This window comes from Hyla sarda, chromosome 4 (assembly GCF_029499605.1).
Source record: "Hyla sarda isolate aHylSar1 chromosome 4, aHylSar1.hap1, whole genome shotgun sequence".
NCBI classification, from domain to species: domain Eukaryota; kingdom Metazoa; phylum Chordata; class Amphibia; order Anura; family Hylidae; genus Hyla; species Hyla sarda.
Genome location: NC_079192.1, coordinates 194933853 through 194954923, shown reverse-complemented (window position 1 = coordinate 194954923; position 21071 = coordinate 194933853). Strand labels below are relative to the sequence as shown.

The 21071-nt window shown below is 40.6% G+C and overlaps 1 protein-coding gene across 6 annotated transcripts in view; it reads right to left on the bottom strand.

Moving 5' to 3' along the window:
- PLXNA4 (plexin A4) overlaps nucleotides 1-21071 on the bottom strand; it is an 821522-nt gene that overhangs the window by 175503 nt on the left and 624948 nt on the right. For all 6 annotated transcript variants that reach the window (XM_056573188.1, XM_056573183.1, XM_056573186.1 and 3 more), the window contains one exon: nucleotides 10485-10685. In XM_056573188.1, coding sequence (XP_056429163.1) covers nucleotides 10485-10685 — 201 coding nt within the window. The remainder of the gene's footprint in view (nucleotides 1-10484; nucleotides 10686-21071) is intronic.

Genomic DNA, 21071 nt, shown 5'->3' with positions numbered 1-21071 from the left:
GGGCAGCCATCTTACCTGAGCTGTTTGTAACAGCATTTAGGGACATATGTTATAGCAAGCCCTTTGAACAAAGGCAACAATAGTCTGAAGTGGTTCCATTACAATAAATGGAAAAGGCTGCTGGGTATTCCCTGACTGTGACCTTTTAGGGTACATTTTTATGGGGGTTGCCATTTTACCTGAGTTGTTTTTAACAGAATTTAGTAATATGATTTAAAGCAAGACCCATGGACCATAGAAAGCAATATACAGGACCTGTCCCATTCAGATGAATTTGTGACAATACTGGGCATTCTCTGTGACCATTTCACAGGTCATTTGTACAAATTTTTTTAACCAAGTTTTCCAGCCATCCATATATGGCCCTTGTCAAAGTTATACAGATCTTCATTCTTTCCCAATGTTTCTGCTTACAACACATCAACTACACTTATTTTTACCTATATCTCTGTGTCAACACAAATGCTGACTGTTTAAGGTGGTGTACAAAGTGAAACTGATGTCACCTGAACATAGACATCTCCTATGTGTACTCTTTAAGAAACTGAAAGTGATATGGATTATTTGTAAGCAGAATGAATACAGATAGTAAAAATAAATTTTTTTTGGCCACAATGCATAAAGCAAACTCCTCACAGAATCTATGTTCTTATCACATTTCAGAACAATCTTTGTATGAAGACTAAGAGATGAAAGAATGTGAGCATTGACTGTGTAGTTTTGTCGGTTCGAAGAGAGCCATATGTAACCTGCTCACAGTCTGATTTCTTGTCTTTAATGCTCACTGAGGCTTACACAGGGAATCTGCCGCCAGCTGCCTCTTTATATTAGCAAATTATTCATGTAACAAAAGGCACTTTTCAGGAGGTACAGCTGTTCAAGATGTTCAGGCAGAACCTCCAGGAGGGAACGCAGTACAGAGAGAATAACACACAGGTCGGACTTGGGTGCCATCCAAGCTCCAAATCTACCTAAGGACCTATATATGTACTGGCAAAAGATTAAGAGCGAGATTATTATTCCTGAGGGTTGTTGCTTCCCACTAACGTACATGTGTAGCAAACTGTGCTATATACTGTGTGGAAAGGATTATGTTTCATTAACTCATAGCCCTTTTCACTTGAGCCATACATTGAAACATTGCAAAAAATTTGTCTGTTGTGCTTATATTTCCTTTTATATGAGTCTACAATATGTCACCCTAAGAACTGCTTTATTGCCATGATTTACCACACCTGCCTTTTTTACATAAATCCCTTCATCCCGCTTTGGTCTTTACATATCCTTCTTGTAAAAAACATTGCTTCATGACATCCCAATCTGATTTTGTGTTGCACATTAAACCCAACACTATGTTATGTCCTGATATATTACTTAAATTGTATAGTCAGGAGAATTTTTGGGTGATGTAAGAACCCCCATGGTAAGTTAGTGGTTATGTAGTCTACAGACTTTCTAAGAGCTCGTACACCATTCACTCTACTTTATGTGCAGAACTTACCAAAAATGAAGAAAGACACTTTAAGAACGACCCTTCAGTCTAGAACACAACACGACTGTACATAGTAGCTGAACCTCAGGCCTACAGGTAACAGGACTCAACTATTATTCCTCTTAAGTCCCCATGGAACTGGTTTATCTCACAGCTCTGACTGGGCTCAGCTATAGCCATCCATAGAATGAATCTCAATTCTGTTTGCCCCTCCCTGGCTATCTTAACTAAAACCTTCCTAGATCTACCCTACCCTGGCTGACAGTACACTCAGGATATACCACTTCAGCAGTATCCTTTACTGAACATCATAGACTACCCTTCTTTAACCCCTTAAGGACTCAGGGTTTTTCAGTTTTTGCACTTTTTGCACTCGTTTTTTTCCTCCTTACCTTTTAAAAATCACAACCCTTTCAATTTTGCACCAAAAATTCAATATTAGGACTTATGTTTTGCGCCACCAATTCTACTTTGCAGTCAGTCATTTTACAAAAAAAATCCAAGGCAGAACGGAAAAAAAAACTTGATTGTGCGACAAAATTGAAGAAAAAATGCCATTTTGTAACTTTTGGAGGCTTCCGTTTCTACGCAGTGCATTTTTTCGTAAAAATTACACCTTTTCTTTATTCTGTAGGTCCATGCGATTAAAATGATTACTTCTGGAAAAAATCACAACTACATGCACGAAAAGAAATACGTTAAAAATTGTCATCTTTTTGACCCCTATAACTTTTTTTATTTTCTGCATACGGGGCACTATGATGGCTTATTGTTTGGGCCATGATCTGAAGTTTTTAGCGATACCATTTTTGTATTGATCGGACTTTTTCATCACTTTTTATCCATTTTTTCATTATATAAAAAGTGACCAAAATACGCTATTTTGGACTTTGGAAGATTTTTGCGTGTACGCCATTGACGGTGCGGTTTAATTAACAATATATTTTTATAGTTCGGACATTTGTACACGCGGCGATACCAAATGTTTATTTTTATTTACCCATTTTATTAAATGGGAAAATGGGGGTGATTCTTACTTTTATTAGGGAAGGGGTTAAATGATCTTTATTTAACTTTTTTTCGCACTTTTTTTTGCAATGTTATAGCCCCCTTTAGTGGCTATAACACTGCATACACTGCTCTTCTACACAGATGACTGCCATGCATTAACATGACAATGATCAGTGTTATCGCTGGTCGATTGCTCAAGCCTGGATTTCAGGCTTGGAGCAATGAATCACTGATCGGATGCACCGGAGGCAGGTAATGGACTCTCTGCTCGTGTTCTAGCGGATCGGGACATTGCGATTTCACCGTGATGTTCCCGATCAACCTGACTGAGCTGCCAGGAGTGTATTTTTGTTACTTTAGACACGGTGATCAACTTTGAACTCTGTGTCTAATGGGTTAATAGCGCACGGCACAACGATTTCTTTTTTGTGTTGTCCACAGTGCTCTCTGCTGACACCTGTTGCCTGTATCCGGAACTGTCCAGAGCAGGAGAAAATACCCATTGCAAACCTATGCTGCTCTGGACAGTTCCTGACATGGACAGAGGTATCGGCAGAGAGCACTGTGGACAAGACAAAAAAGAAATGCAAAAAGAAAAGAACTTCATCTGTAGCATACAGCTGCTATAAAGTACTGAAAGGGTAAAGATTTTTTAATAGTAGTCATTTACAAATCTGCTTAACTTTCTGGCACCAGTTGTTTAAAAAAAAAAATATGTTTTTCCACCGGAGTATCCCTTTAAGGACCCAGCTAAAATTACACCTTATCTTTATTCTGTAGGTCCATTTGGTTACAAGGATACTCAATTTATGTAGGTTTTATTTTATTTTAATACTTATAAAAATTATAAACTACTTGCACCAAAATTAGTGTGCTTAAAATTGGCATTTTCTGACCCCTATAACTTTTTTTATTTTTCCACATACGGGGCAGTATAGAGCTCCTTTTTACGCCATCATCTGTGGTTTTCATCGGTACGATTTTTGTTTTGATGGGACTTTTTGATTAATATTTTTATGGTATATGAAGTGACCAAAAATGCACAATTTTGGACTTTGGTATTTTTTTAAGTGTACGACCGTGTGGTTTAGCTAACCTTATGTTTTAATAGTTTGGACATTTACGCACTCAGCAATACTACATGATTATTTTTATTATTTTTTACATTATTTTATTTAAAAAATGGGAAAAGGGGGGTGATTTAAACTTTTAATAGGGAAAGGGTTAATGAACTTTTATTACAATTATTTTTTACACTTTCTTTTTTTTTAGCCCCCATAGGGGGGGCTACAATATGCAATCTTCTGATTGTTTACACTGATCAATGCCATCGCAATTTTGTCACGATAGTCCCGATCAGCTCCGCTGAGCTACCGTGATTCTTTCATGTTTGCTTTAGATGCCCCGATCAACGTTGATCGCGGCATCTAAAGGGTTAATACAGGGCATCGGTCCGATCAGACATGCCCGGCATTAGCTGTGGTCCTTGCTGCCCGTAGTAATCGTGACCCACCAGGTTTACCCGTTCTCCGCTGGTGAGAATGGTTTAAACCCAGTAAACAGGAGCAGGGAGTACAGGTACAACCTACATCCATAAGGAGCAGGGATGCAGGGCATACCTGTACGCCCTGCCTCTCCAAGAGGTTATTTTAAGTAACTGCAAATGGTATGTGTGTGTGTGTGTGTGGGAACAATTCAGGGTTAATATGGAGGTAGGGGGGAATCATCAGCCTATCTACCTGTCTAATATGGAGGATGGGGGGGGGGTTAATAGTCTATCCATCTCATATAGAGGGGGGCTAATCAGCCAATCTACCCAATATGGAGGCAGGGGATTGGTTAATAAGCCCATCTACCAATCTAATATGGAGGGGTGTAATCAGCCTATCTACCTATCTAAGAGGGCAATATTACCGCTTGGGGTACTATAAATTGTATTTTGTGTAGGTGGGGAATAGATAGGTAGAATGCTGCAAATGTGAGGAGTCTAAGATGTTTGTCTGGCAGAATCTGCAGAGACAAGTCGTGGCTGGGAGAAGTTGTCATGACATCTAATCAGAGAAGACGCCACCTGTGATTTACCTTAAGAAGACGTCATCTGTAAGTAACCTTTTATATGGTCTACAGAGCCGGTATAGAATGAATTGGTATCTAACACTATATGGGCACTTTATGGGGGAAACATTAGTTATTGTAAGATTAACGGCAGTAGGCTGTAGCACGCAGGGTAGTAGTGAATCCGCTGGACCTGTGTGGTAGATGACGTGGGGCGTGCCAGGGAGCAGAGTCTAAGGTGCTGCTGGTTTTCACCAGAGCCTGGTGCAAAGCGGGATTGTCTTGCTGCGGCAGGCGGCACCCAGGTCGCTACCCCTGGCACGACTCGACCACATAGGCGGCTGGGAAGGTACGAGGCACAGGATGGATTCGGCAGCTCATGGTCTGGAAAGCAGAAGGTCGGGGCTGGCGGCACAGATGCGTAGTCAGGAATGTAGCAGGAGGTCAAAAGACAGGCGGCAAAGAAGCAAGGTCAGGTCACGGAAGGGGTCAGGAACACGGCTAGGCAAGACACTGGATAGTTTTAACTAGGGCACAATCGCAAACAAAGATCCGGCAGGGGTTAGTGGGAGGTGCTGATACCTATAGGATAGGTGCATGTGTGGATCATAATTATGGACGCACTGGTCCTTTAAATCTTAGAGTTCTGGCGCACCCTAGGAGGTGAGGGCACACGCGCCGGGGCTACGAGAGGACCGGAGGGACAACACAGAGCGAAGGTGAGTGACGGGCTGGGATTTGCATGCGGGTGCGTCCCGCGATGCGAATCACGGCCCCGCCGGCTGAGGAGGAGAGGAAAGAAAGCGCTCACAGCCAGCATGTCCATCCGGAGCGCTGGACGTAAAAGTTATAATGGTGTTTGTATACACCTATGCCTGACTGAAAAGTGAGGGTACACCTGATTATGTAATAAAGGGGGAGATTTATCAAAACCTGTGTAGAAGAAAAGTGGTGCAGTTGCCCATAGCAACAACCAGATTACTTCTATTAGTTCTCAGATATCTTTATAAAAAATGAAAGAAGAAATCTGATTGGTTTCTATGGGCACCACAATTTGTGCACCACAATTTTTCTGCAAGATGAGATGAAAAAGTATGTGGGCTGGTTGGGTCTATGTTCCAGTGCTGTTTTTTTGTCCCAGTCTGGCCTGTCAGGAACCATAGTCCTGTTAGTCCCTGCTCCAAGAAGCCACCCAACTGGCCCTCTTCTTAGACTTGCTCCACACAATTGATGAACCTCTGCTTAGTTCTCCTTGGATCAAAATCACTCCTCTAATCTAACTAACAGGCACACCTCTCCAAACCTTTAGTTTACCAGTGCTCCCTATGACCAAGCATGCACTGGCTTCAAGCATACTGCAATCGTCCCAGGTGAAACAGCCCCAGGCCAAACTCTGGAAAACATAGTTCCAATAGGTTCATGCGCACTCTTTTTTATTGGAACCAAATCTCTATTTTATTTTCTACTAACTGCTTCTCCCAACATCCACCTTTCACCGCATAGTGGCCAGCAACACTAGGTAATTCCTGGGCCAGTCATACCATATGTACCTTCCTGTAGCTGACAACCATTAAGACTATCATTGTCAAAGCCACACAAAGTAGCACACCCCTATTTAACCCACTGTATATGCTTTTCAGTATATACATTTACAATTATATACTTATAGTATAGGGCTAAAACAATTGAACTGCCAAGAAATGTCTCAGGCAACAAATCATTTAATGAAAATCGACAAGCAACCAATAATACAGGATATAACCACAGTCTGTGTTCTGCAGAATGGGACTGTGTGCTCTAGGTTTCACGTTTTATTTAATTTAATTTTTGTGTTACGGAAGGCAAAAAGTTCATTATGTAGTTTACACGTGCCTGTTTTATAGTTCAGTTACTTCAAGGGTGATTACACATAATACTGCACAACAATGACATGTTATCAAATAGAAGGAATATTGAAGAAAATATGGCCTAGAATGTATGTCTTGATTCCAGCTGATGTTCACGGAGATAAGACATAATAAAACAATTTCATGATGAATAGGACTCCAATAAACTTTACAAACTAATCATGTAGTCTATAAAGCCCCAGTAAACTGTTCTCTCTAATCATATGTCTTGTCTCGCTATTCTATTCTGCCCAGAGGCTGCGCTATGAAAACTTTGTAATTCACTCTTAATTTTTCAATCCATAAAACCTGTGAAGTTCCACAAGATGTTCACATTCCAATAACCTGTAACAGTGGGTTTCATTTTTTTTATCAAATTCTCATTTGCATCAGCTCATAAAATTCTCCAATTGGTTTTCCATACAGATAATATATTTACAACATAGTAAATATTTTCAAATAATTGTTCATGTAATTGAAGTCAGTTTAATATTTTAGCAAATGATAAAGTGAGCTGAAACAATTGAAAAGCTAAAAAGCAATGATTAAGACCGTATGAAGAAAATAAAACCTCTGATTATATGAAGGAAATAGAATCCCATTGATACCGATAAGCTCTGTTAGCAAACAGTAGTGTCACCAGGAAGACCCTTTACATTTGTGAAAAGTACTAAAAATTCTGAATACTGCGCACAAGTACAACATCCGACATTGAGAGTCATAAATAAAGCATTACACCTATGATAATGAACATGTGTAAAGAAATTCTTTTCCTACTCAGTGACCACCATGACCTGTCACAAGTACCAGGAGAGATCAAATGACAAGCATGTAAAGTAGTCATCTGACTGTTCCTTCTGAAAGAAAGAGTCACAGCAGATTCTAGAATTAGAATTTGTTTTACCTCCTTTAAAACAGTGCAATAAGCTTAGCTGTTTTAGAGCATAAAATGGGCATAAATGCTTAAAGGGGTACTCTGCTTTTCCAAATGCTGGAGTCAGCACGGGGAGCTTGTGAGTTCATAGCCACGCCCCTTCATGACATCACACCCCACCCCCTCAATGCAAGTCTATGACAGCTGTCACGCCCCCTGCCATAGACTTGCATTGAGTGGGACATCATTTGGCATATGACGCCACAATCTCCCGTTGCAGGCTCCAGCTTTAGGAACAGTTTGTTCCAAACGCTAAGCAGTGGAGTACCCCTTTAAAGTGTCCCTGCTTCTGCAAAAACTTTTGTATAATCTAGATAATAACATTATGGGGGAAATCCATCAAGACCTGTGCTGAGGAAAAGCTAACCAGTTGCCTATAGCAACCAATCAGATGCCTTCTTTTATTTTTCAGAGGCCAAGTGATGGTCAACTTTTCCCCAGCACAGGTCTTAATAAAGCTCACCCTATGTGTATTTTTGTAATATACATCAGTTAATAAATGTGTATATTTTTGGATGAAAAAATACTGTCTTGCAGCTATTGCCTATGCGTCTCGGGTGGGACAAAACATAGGAAAAGTGGGCGGAACAAGCAGGACCCTGCGTAGGCTCCTGGCTTGTCGGTCTGCTGTGTCAGTTGGGGGTGTTTAACAAACCCTGCTTGTCTGACCACTCTTCCTGTATTTTGTCTCTGCGCAAAGACACACAGGCAATAGCTGCAGGGATAAGGCTGCATTTTTGCACCTAAAAATATGCACATTTATTTTACCAATGTATATTACAAATATAAATATAATGTTATTATCTACATTGTTTAAAAGTTTTTGCAAACAATAATTCACATTTAATGCTCTGAATACACAAGTTGGCTCTTTAAGTACCTTCTTTACACTGCACTAAATAGTTCAAACTAATTATTGAACTTGTACATATATTTAAGAACACCCAATATGACCCTCTCTTTGACAACATCTACAATGCTAACCTGTGGACTAAACCCAAAGTTTTCCTCCTCTGAAACCCAGACTCTTCAAGTACCCTCTCCAAAGCTGTATCAGTTTATAGGTCAACATACTGTCTACTTTATGGGGAAAGACAACCTTCAGGGTATATTTCAAGACACAGGGTCCCTCACAGTGATCATTCCCCAGCTCCTCCTTAGACCATTCCCCTGGTTAATACTGATTTCCAGTGGGCAGCCACTCAAACCTCCAATCCTCTGCCATCACAGCATAGACAAGTCACTACAGACACACTTTCTCTCGGGCATTAGACAGGCTCAGGTATACTTACTCTGTTGCACAGATAATTACAGGCTTGTTTTGAGTCCACATATAGGCTAACCTCATACTCCCCATGATGCCAAAGCATTATTATTTTTAAAAGTTTTTCTCTCAAACAAAGAGGCAGCACTGATGAGTATTATTACGTACCAAAAACGAGGCTTCAAGAGCCCCCACATAGCATACACACCCAACACAAAATATATAAAACCAACTTAAAAACATTTTTTAATAAAAAATTGTTGACAGTTGAACAGTATTTCAGTTACTGAATGGTTTCATTTACAGAATCACACTGGGATATTAACTAAAAAGAGTTTTAGGCTTGTATGATGTTGGACAGTATGGTTACCCCTTGAGCTAAAAAATACTGGGGATTAAATAAAAACATGAAGTTCATTTACAAGGAACCTCTAGGGCCAGTAAGTATGTACAATTCCCCCCACTAGTTTAATGATGTTACATCATCTTAAAGGGAACCAATCAGCATATTATAGCATATATTTATATAATGCTTGGCAATGAGTTATATCTGCTAAAATCATTATCCTCACCATCCCCGGGGGACGTTTGTGCCCCCAGGGATGGTGAAGATATTAAGTTATAAAGCCCCCCCGGCCGCCCGGCAAGTAATCCCACTTACCAGCTCCATTCGCTGCGACCATGGCCCCGCCCCGATGGCTTGAATGACAGCTCGGGTCATTGCTCTGCTCCCTAAGCAGACAGAGAAGAGCGGGGACGTGAGCCGTCATTCAAGCCGTCCGGGCGGGGCCACGGCCGCAGAGAACCAAGCTGGTAAGTGTAAGTCCCTGCCCAGTGGACTACTTGCCGGGTGCCTGGGGGGGGGATTTATAACTTTATATCTTTACCATTGCTGTGGGCACAAACGTCCCCCAGGGATGGTGAAGATAATGATTTTAGCAGATATAACACATTGTCAAACGTTATAAATGTTAAAATATGCTGATTGGTTCCCTTTAATGATAACCTCTTAAGCCAATCACTAGATTGTGAAACTGGACACTTCCAACTGTCAACAACTTGTGGATAATATATAGGATTTAGATAAATTACAATGACATATTTACATAGGCACAAGAAAACTTACAAGATCCACTGTACCAATTTAAAGGGGTTATCCAATATAAGGTGACTTTAGTAAACAACTGTCATACAGTAATGGACATTCTTACCAAGGATTGTGCTTGTGTTAGTGGTAAATGACCATATTATGTGCCCCCCATCAAACTGCTGGCTTGTTTTTGGGAAGCAGCTACTTCCTCTTTCTGTGGCCTTGCTCTTACTACAATCCCCAGGATCCTTTGTTTGAAGATGGGAGGTGAGTTATTTCCCTCCCACACATTGGTCGCCCTACTCATTGCTGCACAGCACAACTTGACACACTTGCTGTGGATCTGTGTGACGATAAATGCACGCATATGTGTGCCAGTAACGTCATAACAGAGGGGAGCACAAAAGAGGGGCACAACAGACAAAGCAGCCAACAGAAAAATCAACAAACCCCTCTTTTAGCACCTGACTTGTAATGTATTGTCTCAGGCCACACAGCAACTTGGGAAAGGTCCGAGACAACACTCATATTGTAGGCTGCAGGAAATGAACTTCCGGGGAAAAGAAATACAAAAAATTCAATACCAGCCACCAAACACAGGTAAGTGAAGTATATTAGTAACTAGACTGTTTGCTGCACCTGTCTCACATTCAAAGAACCATAAATCATGGAATACCCCTTTAACACTGATCTACTGTAGTACTAAATTAAGAATTATCACAACAATAAGAAGATATGAATAAAACACTTACAGAGGTATTTTGGCACTGAACACTCGAACTGTTGAACCTTAGTGCAGGGACCCTCTGCTCATCTCCTTGGATGTTCAGAATACATTCATAGCCTTTCTGACCCGACTGGGGCTGTGGTAGATTCTTTGCTTTTAAGGTGATGGGCTTAACAATATCAACTGGAATCAAGATCCTTTCAGTATGAAGAAGCTGAGGACATTCCTGGAAGAGAAGAAAAGTATATCATATTGAATGTTCTGCTTACACAATATCACATCATTTTGAATACCCCCACAGACTTTATAGCAGTGTTACCTAACTAGTGTGCCGCGATCTATCGCAAAGCTACTACCAACATGCCCGGACAGTTATACTTTTGAAACAGAGGATAACACACCCTTTTGGAATCAGTGCTTTAGGGTAGGGTCACACAAGCTGTATTTGCGGCTGCATATTTTCATTGACTTCAATGGGTAGAAAAATATGCAGCAAAATACAGCACATTTTATACTCTACTCTACTGACAGAGCAACGACAATAGAAGAAAAATCGCTATACATGAATATTATCCATTACTCTTCTGAAGTCGACATTTCCACAAAATAACATGTTGGCCATCTTCTACTACATATTGTTTTCATATAATTAAAATTTATATTCTGCCATTCTTCATAGTGAATACATCACATCCTGAACCATAATAGCTATGCTACTATATTCAATTGAGGTGTTTTTTCAGCACTATGATTAGAGGTTGATCCCTCATGGAAAACAATTATAACAAGCAAAACGAGAAGGTAATTGGAACTCGCAGCGCAACAATTATAACATTTTCACACATGTAGCCGGACCATTCAAATCTCTCTTACCTATGGAAGATGTAATTAAACAGCCTAAATGAAACATTATACCATAGGAGAATGTATTTAAAGGGGTACTACACTGGAAAACATTTTTTTAAATCATCTGGTGCCAGAAAGTTAAACAGATTTGTAAATTACTTCAATTAAAAAATCTTAATCCTTCCAGTACTTATCAGCTGCTGTTATGATCCACAAAAAGTTATTTTATTTTAGAATTTCCTTTCTGCCTGACCACAGTGCTCTCTGCTGACACATTTGTCTATTTGATGAACTATCCAGAGCAGGGTAGGTTTTCTATGGGTATTTGCTCCTACTCTGGACAGTTCATAAAATGGACAGAGGTGTCAGCAGAGAGCACTGTGGTCAGGCATAAAGGAAATTGAAAAAGAAAAGAACTTCCTGTAGTCCGAGTTAGGGGCGAGGCTAGCTGAGCATGGCGGTGGCGAGCAGCAGGCTGTAGACGCACCGCTATTCACCGGCCCTTAAACCAGCTACTAACCGGCAACGCGAATAGCCTAGACGGATACTGGAGAAGTATCGGGGACCTCTGTCTTCCAAAATCCCAGCATGATAAGAAGCAGGGCTAAGAAGAATAGCCCTGCTAAACTCACAAACTATTTTCATGCAGCAGAAGGAGGTGGGGAAACCGCAATTCGCAGACTGACGGCCAGAGACTCACCTGCCACAGCTCGTGGATCTCTCGGCGGAATCCCAAGAGCAGGAGGACTGGGTTCAATCCGAAGAGTGGAGACAGCAGAGAATCCCCGGGACGGCAGCAGAGGAAGAGGAGAAGCCGCGGAGGAGATGCGAAACCCTCGGGAGACAGAGAAGCGGAGTGCCACGATGATCCCGGAAGCGGCAACAAGCGGATCCCAGAGGGAGGCTGCACACATGACCGGGGCGCAGATGGAAGACGTCACTGCGAACGAGACGGAGGGAGACCCGGAGGCACGGACCGCGGCAGCAGCAACTACAGAGGAGGTGAGACGGAGAGACCTCCTCACTGGAGATGGAGTTGAATGGCCCTCCCTGCAAACTAGCAGCAACGGTGTAGGGGTAAGCCAGGGGAACACAACCGTGGGTGATACACAAGGAGGGAAGGACATGAATCAGGGATGGACGGGCACCCAGGGGAAGGTACCTGAGCCGAGAAGAGTTCCATCCTTGGCTACCTTGTCTGCACCGGTAGAGTTTAGCCCATATGCTAAATCCCAAATGATGTCACAAATGTCCCCTATAACTAAACCTAGCCCTGAGGGGATTAAATCATTGAACATGTCAATACCAGACAATGTAACCTCCTCGACCCCAACACCGGTCTCAGAAGAGGCAATGAAGGGAATGATAGCAGAAATGCCAGCTGCTTTTACCTCAATACAACAAACCGCAGTCCAGAAGATACAACAGGAAATGTATGAACTAGGCTCCCGCACCTCACAGGTGGAACATAATTTAGAAGAATTTAAAGAAGCCCATAACAAAACAGTGGATTCTGTTAAAACACTAGAAAATGAGGTGGAAAGTTTAAAATTGAAAATTTATGACATGGAAGACCGCTCCAGACCGAACAAATTGAGAGTAAGGGGGATACCAGAAACGGTTAAACAAGAACAGCTAATCCCTTACCTCAAAGACTTTTTCCAGTCTCTCCTTCTCCACCTAGCGGTTTTAGATCTCACCTTGGACAGAGCCCACCGCCTCGCCAAGCCCAACTTTATTGCTGCAGCTCAACCAAGGGACACAATATTACGGGTATACTTTTACCATATTAAAGAACAAATAATCGCGGCCGTTAGAAAACCCCCACCTCTCCCGGAAAAATATGCTAAGCTTCTAATCTTCCCAGATTTATCCCCAGGGACAATGCAAAAAAGGAGAGAACATGCAGAAGGCACAAAGTTATTGAGGGAAAAAGGGATTACTTACAAATGGGGGTTCCCTGTAAAACTGTTTGTTTTATACAAAGGAGAAAAATACACGGCAGCAAAGCCACAAGATTTAATAAAACTCTGTGAAGATTGGGGCCTTTACCAAGCACAACAGGCTAAGCCCCCCCCCCCCCACCAAGGACCCATTGCCAAGGTTATCACCTGAATGGACTACTGTCATGCATAAAAGAAAGGCTCGTTAAACTCCTTAGAGGGGCATGGGATTTTAGTGGGCCCTAGGACGATACGGGGGAGGGAAGAGAGAGGCGTATATGTCATATATATTGTTTTCCTACGCTTTGGCTTCCTTCTTCTCCTCCTATCCCTCTTCCATCTAGGGAGGTCTTGGTCTATTCCTTTTCTTTTCCTTTTTCACCCTTTACTACACCTCCTTCACGTAGGGTTATTGAATGTTATTATAATGCTTATATAAGCCTATATGTTATTTTTTGTTCCTGTTTCTTTCTTCGCCTTCCCTCTAGGGGTTACATAAATCTTGCAATAAAACAAGCCGGTATAGCTTGCGCAAGTAAGGCTGGGTGTCCCAGCATACCCCCTAGGAGCTTATAGTTAAGCTCACCCATAAATTATGAGTAAGTCTAAGTTTGGAAGTGTTTTTTGTGATTTTTAATTATCAGTCTCTCATGGTGGAAAGCACCGGCAGAAACTACAGAATATTAGAACAGATTCATTCGGGTACAACGCGAATTCTCAGACCAACTGCACTATGACAATAAGGTTAGTGTCACTGAACTGCAAGGGGTTGAATTCCCCATTTAAGAGGGAACTTATGTGGAGTGAGGCGATAAATTTAAAAGCAGACATCCTTTGTCTTCAGGAAACTCACCTGAAGGGAAAGGATGCACATAGATTACAGCACAAAGCTTTCCCCTTCATTACACAAGCACAAGCAGCAGGGAAGAGATCCGGAGGGGTGGCAATAGCAATAAATAATAAAGTGAAGATCGTAGTATCAGGGAGCATAGTTGACCAAGAAGGGAGATACCTCATAATTGGGTGTAAAATAGATGGAAATCCATATGTCCTGATAGGTCTTTACGCCCCCAACACAAAACAAGACACATTCCTACAGAAGGTCTTACGCAAGGCAGCATTTTCCCCAAAGGAGAGAGTAGTGGTTATGGGAGACTTCAATCATGTAATTTGGCCCTCCATTGATTCCATCTCTAAAATAATCCGATCAGAACTAACAGCAATCTCAAAGGTCATAGCTCAACACAATCTCTATGATGTATGGAGAATCCAGCACCCGTTAGAAGCGGATTACACTTTTTACTCATCACCACACAAGATTTACACATGAATAGATTACTTTTTAATTACAAACACAGTGCTTAATATATCAATATCATCTGAAATAAAAACCATTGAGTGGTCAGACCATGCGCCAATTATACTAACATTAGCAAACTCTAGTAGGGAGAGAGTGAAAAATCAATGGCGAGCTGACACCGAGACAATTTTCAACCAAGAAATGAAGGGAAAGCTTGATGCTTGGATTAAAGATTTCTATGAGACAAATAAGGGACCAGTATACTCCGAAACCACATTGTGGTGTGCCTTTAAGGCTACACTGAGAGGCCAACTCATCTCCCAAACGGCCCATATTAGAAAAGAAAAACAGCAGAAGAAAATAGAACTCCAGCTAAAACTGGCAGATCTCCATAGGCAGAATAAAACTAATTTCAACCCCTGCCTACTAGAAGCCATAAGTACCGTTACGTCAGAGCTGCATAATTTAGAATTATTCCAGTTTGATTTAGCTCTAAAAAAAATGAAGTTAGGTTTTTATTGGTTGTCAAACAAACCAGGGAAATTCCTGGCAAGTCAGATTAAAGTCAGGGAAGCCCAGAATAAAATTAACTACTTAAATCTGCCTACAGGGGAGAGGGCACAAGATCCCCAGGGAATAGTTAACGGACTAGCAGCTTACTTTCAGGGGTTATATAACTTAAGAGAAAACAACAGCATTACCCAACCATCAATGGAATCTATTAATGAATTTCTGACTAGAATACAGCTCCCATGTCTACGGGAGAGGAGGGCACAGTACTCACAACATCTTTTACACCAGCAGAAGTGGAAAAATGTATTAATACACTAAAAACTACCAAAGCACCAGGGCCAGATGGTATAATTAATGAATTTTATAAAGCACACACAAAGAGATTGTTACCACATTTAACAGAATTATTCAATTACATATTGCATTCAGGTCAAATAAGTAAGGAGATGCTGGAAGCCACGATTATAACGATTCCAAAACCAAGGAAAGACTTAAGATTTTAGACCCATCTCCTTGCTCAATAGTGATATAAAGGTACGCAAAATGAATAGCAAATAGGCTGAATGGTCTCCTCCCCTCCCGCATAAATGAGGATCAGGTCGGGTTTGTACAAGGAAGACAGGGCCTGGTTGGGACGAGACGAGTCCTGAACTTGATCTCAAAAGCAGTGTCCGATCGGGTGCCTTCTCTGCTACTATCATTGGATGCGGAGAAGGCATTTGATTGGGTACACTGGGGATACCTGGTGTTGGTGCTGAGGAAATTTAAAATATCACCCCAGCTGATTGCGGCAATAATGGCGCTCTACTCTCAACCAACAACCAGGGTAAGGTATGGAGGCGCGAGTTCATATCAAATAGAAATCACCAAAGGCACTAGACAGGGGTGCCCCCTATCGCCCCTTCTTTTTGAACCTCTAGCACAATCCATAAGAGACCAAGCAGAAATTAGAGGAATTGGACAAGATACACATAAGATTGAACTTTATGCAGACAATATCCTGCTATCCATTACAGAACCCCAGCTCTCTCTATCGCCGCTAATGAGAATCTTGGACAAATTTGCGTCAGTAAGCCACTACAAATTAAACATGTCCAAATCAATAGTTCTCCCTTTAATGTTAGATAAGGAAATGAAAGCTGAATTGATGTCAAAATTCCCTTTCCAGTGGGCAGAAGAGGCTAGTACATATTTAGGAATCAAATTATGTATCTCTCCAGGACACTTGGTAGCAATGAATATAGGGTCACTATTGGAGAGATTACAAGGAGACATTAAAAGACTCAGTAAACTACCCATTTCTGGGGTAGGTCGAATAGCCGTGATAAAAATGGTGTTATTGCCCAAAATATTGTACATGTTCTGCAACCTCCCATTGAAAATATCAAACATCTTTATAAAAAAAACTCCAATCCACCTTATGGAAATATGTTTGGGGTAATAACACCGCAAGAGTGTCAGCAGAAATTTTTAGGCAGGTTAAGGAAGGTGGACTGGGATGTCCGGAACTCGTAAGCTATTACAGAGCAGTTCACCTTACACAACTACAGAAGTGGTGGCATAATGATATAACGACAAAATGGATAAAAATAAAAACATCCTTAGTGGGAGCAAGGTCACTAAAATCAACACTATCCAGGATCTCAATAGAACAAAATACAATCCCTACAACTAGCCCAACAGCAAAAATAAGTATGGAAATGTGGAAATTTGCTTTAGCTAAAAATATCATTCACCACATCCCATACGATAATATATTCCGTTAGAGATAATAAGAGAAGCGCTCCCAAACACAGAACTCTTAGCATGGGTAAATAAAAGGTATTAGCAGCACTAAACAACTATGCCATAACGGCTTATTGTTACCTTTTGAACACATTAGGAAGCAATATGACCTCCCCTCTCAGGATTTTTTTAAATACCTACAGATTTGTCACTAATTAGGAAAATGCAAGGAAAATACGCAAATCACACCAACACCGTACGGGAAGTATTTCTTATTTAATAAGGGAGGGAGGGGAGCCATATCAAAAGCATATAAAGAATGCCAGTACACAACGCGGGGGATTTCTCTTAGTTTTCAAACAAAATGGGAAAAAGATTTGAATGTACATATCCCGCCTGAACACTGGACGAAAATCTATGCCCTACCCTCTAGATTGGCACACTGCGCCTCTCATTTAGAAAATTCACGCAAACTATTATATCGCTGGTACCTTACACCAACACGAATTAAGAAAATGTACCCGAGTGGCAATAATGCACTATGCTGGAGATGTAAGGAGGCCCCAGGCTCGTTTATGCATATCTGGTGGTTTTGTCCCCAAATCCAACCCCTTTGGAAGGAAATACATAATTTAATAATTTACATGACATGGGGAGTTTTAAAATGGGGTGCAGGAGTAGCCCTCATTAATATGGGGCTTGAAATCCTCCCCTATAAAGATAGAGTAATTTGTTTCCATCTGTTAGCTGCAGTTTGCATTGCTATAGCTAGAAATTGGAAAACCCCGGATCTTCCCAGTAGAATAGAAATTCTGAACGCCTTAAGTCATGCATGTATAATGGAAAGATTACGGTTGGACAACTTAGAAAACATGGTAAATTATAAGAGCAACTGCGAGATATGGGACCATTGGAAGGATAAAATCACGGAACTCCAAGCTTGGGTGATCTCAAGCTCTAAGAAATAGAGTACATTTAGGTCTTCAGTCTCTGCCTTTAGGTGAACCCACCCTTGAGAGAGTTAAAGAGTCGCTGGCAGTGGAATTAAGAGAAAAAACGTACATATACACGGGTGTGAATGTACCCAGGCTCTCTTCTTACCCATTCCTTTCTCAACTCTTTTCTTTAGCGTTATGAGATCTGTTTTTTTTCTTGTTGTTGTTGTGTTTATTGTATAGATGTAAATGGAAAATAAAATGTTAAAAAAAAAAAAAAGGAAAAGAAAAGAACTTCCTGTGGATCATAACAGTAGCTGATAAATACTGGAAGGATTAAGATTTTTTAATAGAAGTAATTTACAAATCTGTGATTCTAAAAAGGAAAAAAAAAAGTGGCACTGATACCTTCTAAATCCCGAGATGGATGATGGAAAAGCAGGGCAGGTAGCCAGGTACATCCAGGTGTGGTGGTGCTAGGACAACATGAATAGCAATCAGTAATACGAATGTAGAAGAAACAAACAGGTGTCCTGCACTCACCGCATAAGTACTGCTCAGTTGGCTCCCATCTCGGGCTGCTCCTCCGGATTGGTATGCAAGGTAGCGTGGGGCCCTCAGAGCAGCCCGAGATGGAAGTCGACTGAGCAGTATTTATGCGGTGAGTGCAGGATGCCTGTTTGTTTCTTCTACATTCGTATTACTAATTTACAAATCTGTTTAACTTTCTGGCACCAGTTGATTTAAAAAAATGTTTTCCAGTGGAATACCCCTTTAACAGAAGCTACCATTACACCATGGTAATAGCCAAGTATGCGATAAAAACATTAAATTATTGCAGGTTAATTTTGTAAAGAGAAAGTAAATATCGGTAGTAAAAATATGGAACACGTCTTAGTTTTACCATACACAATTTATATTGACTATAGGAACAGTGACAAAGAAAAAAAAATAAATCAATGCAATTCATAAGCTGAGAGAGAAGTAGAAAGCTAAGGAACTATGTTCAGATCAACACGTGAAAGAGGATGTGTAAGTTCTCTTGATTTTTGTGTGGGGAACTTTGGTTTAGTCAGACACCGCAGAATTATATATTGATATATTAAATGGGCACTGTCATATTCAAAAACTTATTTTGTACATCTTGGCAAAATATTAACCTTTCTAATATACTTCATAACAAATTTTTATTTGTTTTTATAAAGCTCATTGCTTGTAAAAAAAAAATCACCAGTAAGGGCTCCTATACCGTCCAGTACACAATCCTGTCCTGCTGCAGCATCATCTTTGACCCATCTGAAGCACAGGCTGAGACAAAGTCCAAGAAGTGAGGAAGAAGACTAGCACCTCTCTGTGCTCACTCCTGGCCTATTAGACTGCAGCATGAAAACAGAGAGGAAGGGTTACAGAGCACCCTGCAGTTATTGGATGAAAAAGACTCAGCACAGCAGATTTAGGGAGGAAGAAGAGTCATGCCAAGTGAGCACAGAATTGCAAACCAAGTGAGAAACAGATCGAAGGTATTTGTGAGCGAAATATAGGTGATAGACAAATAAAAATGATATGTACATTATCAGATTTTGGTACTGATTGGTGTAGCATATATTTTTTTCGTGCGATAACACAGGTATTCTTTGAACACAGAACTTTAGACAAACGCTGAGAAGAATGTGATGGACACCTCTGTGCATACATGACTTTATCACACATACCACCAAAATTATTTTAAAATAATTAGATAAATGCCAGCTAAATACCTCTGGTATTCTCTATCACCAGGGGGAAAAAATCCAGTCTTTGTGATTTTATTTGACCATTAAGTAGACGTCAGGGGACCACCTTAAAGCCTTGACAGGCAGTGGCTTGTTTGGAAGTATCTACTGACTATAGCCAGCGGCGGTTGCTTTGCAATCCAAAATAAAATTGCTTAACATCCTAAAGTGTGCTGTATTAAACAACAATTTCTTTGGTTTCATTGACTTGCTGGTTCAACAAACACCTAATAAGGAACTCAGGATAAACATTAGTATTCATGTCACAGAAGAAACCAGAAACCAACCAGTGCACCAAGTTTATCTGAATGTCAGGGGACGTTATATTGGAAAGCTGTGCAGCCTAATGAATCTGTACATTAGCTGTACATTCTTACTATGTACCCACATAACTTTTCAATTTAAATGTAATTCTCAACCTCACAGCTTGCAAGTGCACATTCTGATCCGGCTTCTTCTAAACATTATTTAATTTGCTTGAAATGTAGCTCTATGTTGATATCTTCTAACAGAAGTCTGTGATATTGAACCAACCTGGTCTTGTATCCTCTGAGAGCAATTTAAGGGAAAGAAATAGAAAGCTGGCAGGAAGTCAGGTGATGGCCAAGCTCTCAGTCATGATTAGAGCTCAATATTCCTGGAGTAAAAGCTTTTTTTCCTACAAGGCTTTGCTCTCCTTTATTGATGGATCCTTTGAGCCAATTCTTTAAACTTAAGCAAAAAAGGTTACTTCTTTTTTAACCTTTGAAATAAAAAAAAAATCATAAACCTTAAAGAAATCCGTTTTCTAAATGGCAATTTCAAGAACTAAGCAGGTAACAATGATAGTAGTCGTTTGAAAAAAATTGAAAAACATTGCCTGCTAAGTAATGATCAACACAAACGCTAATAAACTGTAGACTAAATTAAAAAACATAACATATGTTATCAGTCCAATTTAAAAGTACTTTGTATGCTATGCATCTTGTTTTACAGCTTTAAGAATGTATTTCCAGAGAAAGTTGGCATATGACAGCAATGAGGGAGTGCAAAATATACACATCACTCAAAATATGCACATCAAATAGCAAAGTTAGCAAGGCTAGACAATGTACATCCAGACTGGCGTGTTTTAGCTGGGCAGGTTGTATGCTCCTCTTGCAGATATTATTGACTTAAAAGGAGACATCAAGATTTGAGAAGCCAGTGAAGTCAGTGATTGCGTTCAGGTTTGTGGCTGAATTTTACTGTTGAGTTTGGAAACTATCAAACTGGATGGGTCAAGTTCTACCGATACAGTATCAGTAAAATGTAGTGTGATTTGAGTCATTGTAGCAGAGTGTCACCTGTAATGCTGTATGCAGCTGACACCTTATGTAATACAGACACAGACCTGCTCCTGTACCATCCCTGAGTCATTTACGATTACAGCTTGAGAAGCCACTTGCTTTGCCTTTTGCTGGTGCTAACCCAACAGAATGCCAGTATTGTAGAAGACACATTGAGAAATGGGTTAACAATTGTTTTTACACCTGATGGATAACTACTAGGGATGAGCGAATCAAATCTGACGAATCCAAATTAGATTAGAAATTTGAA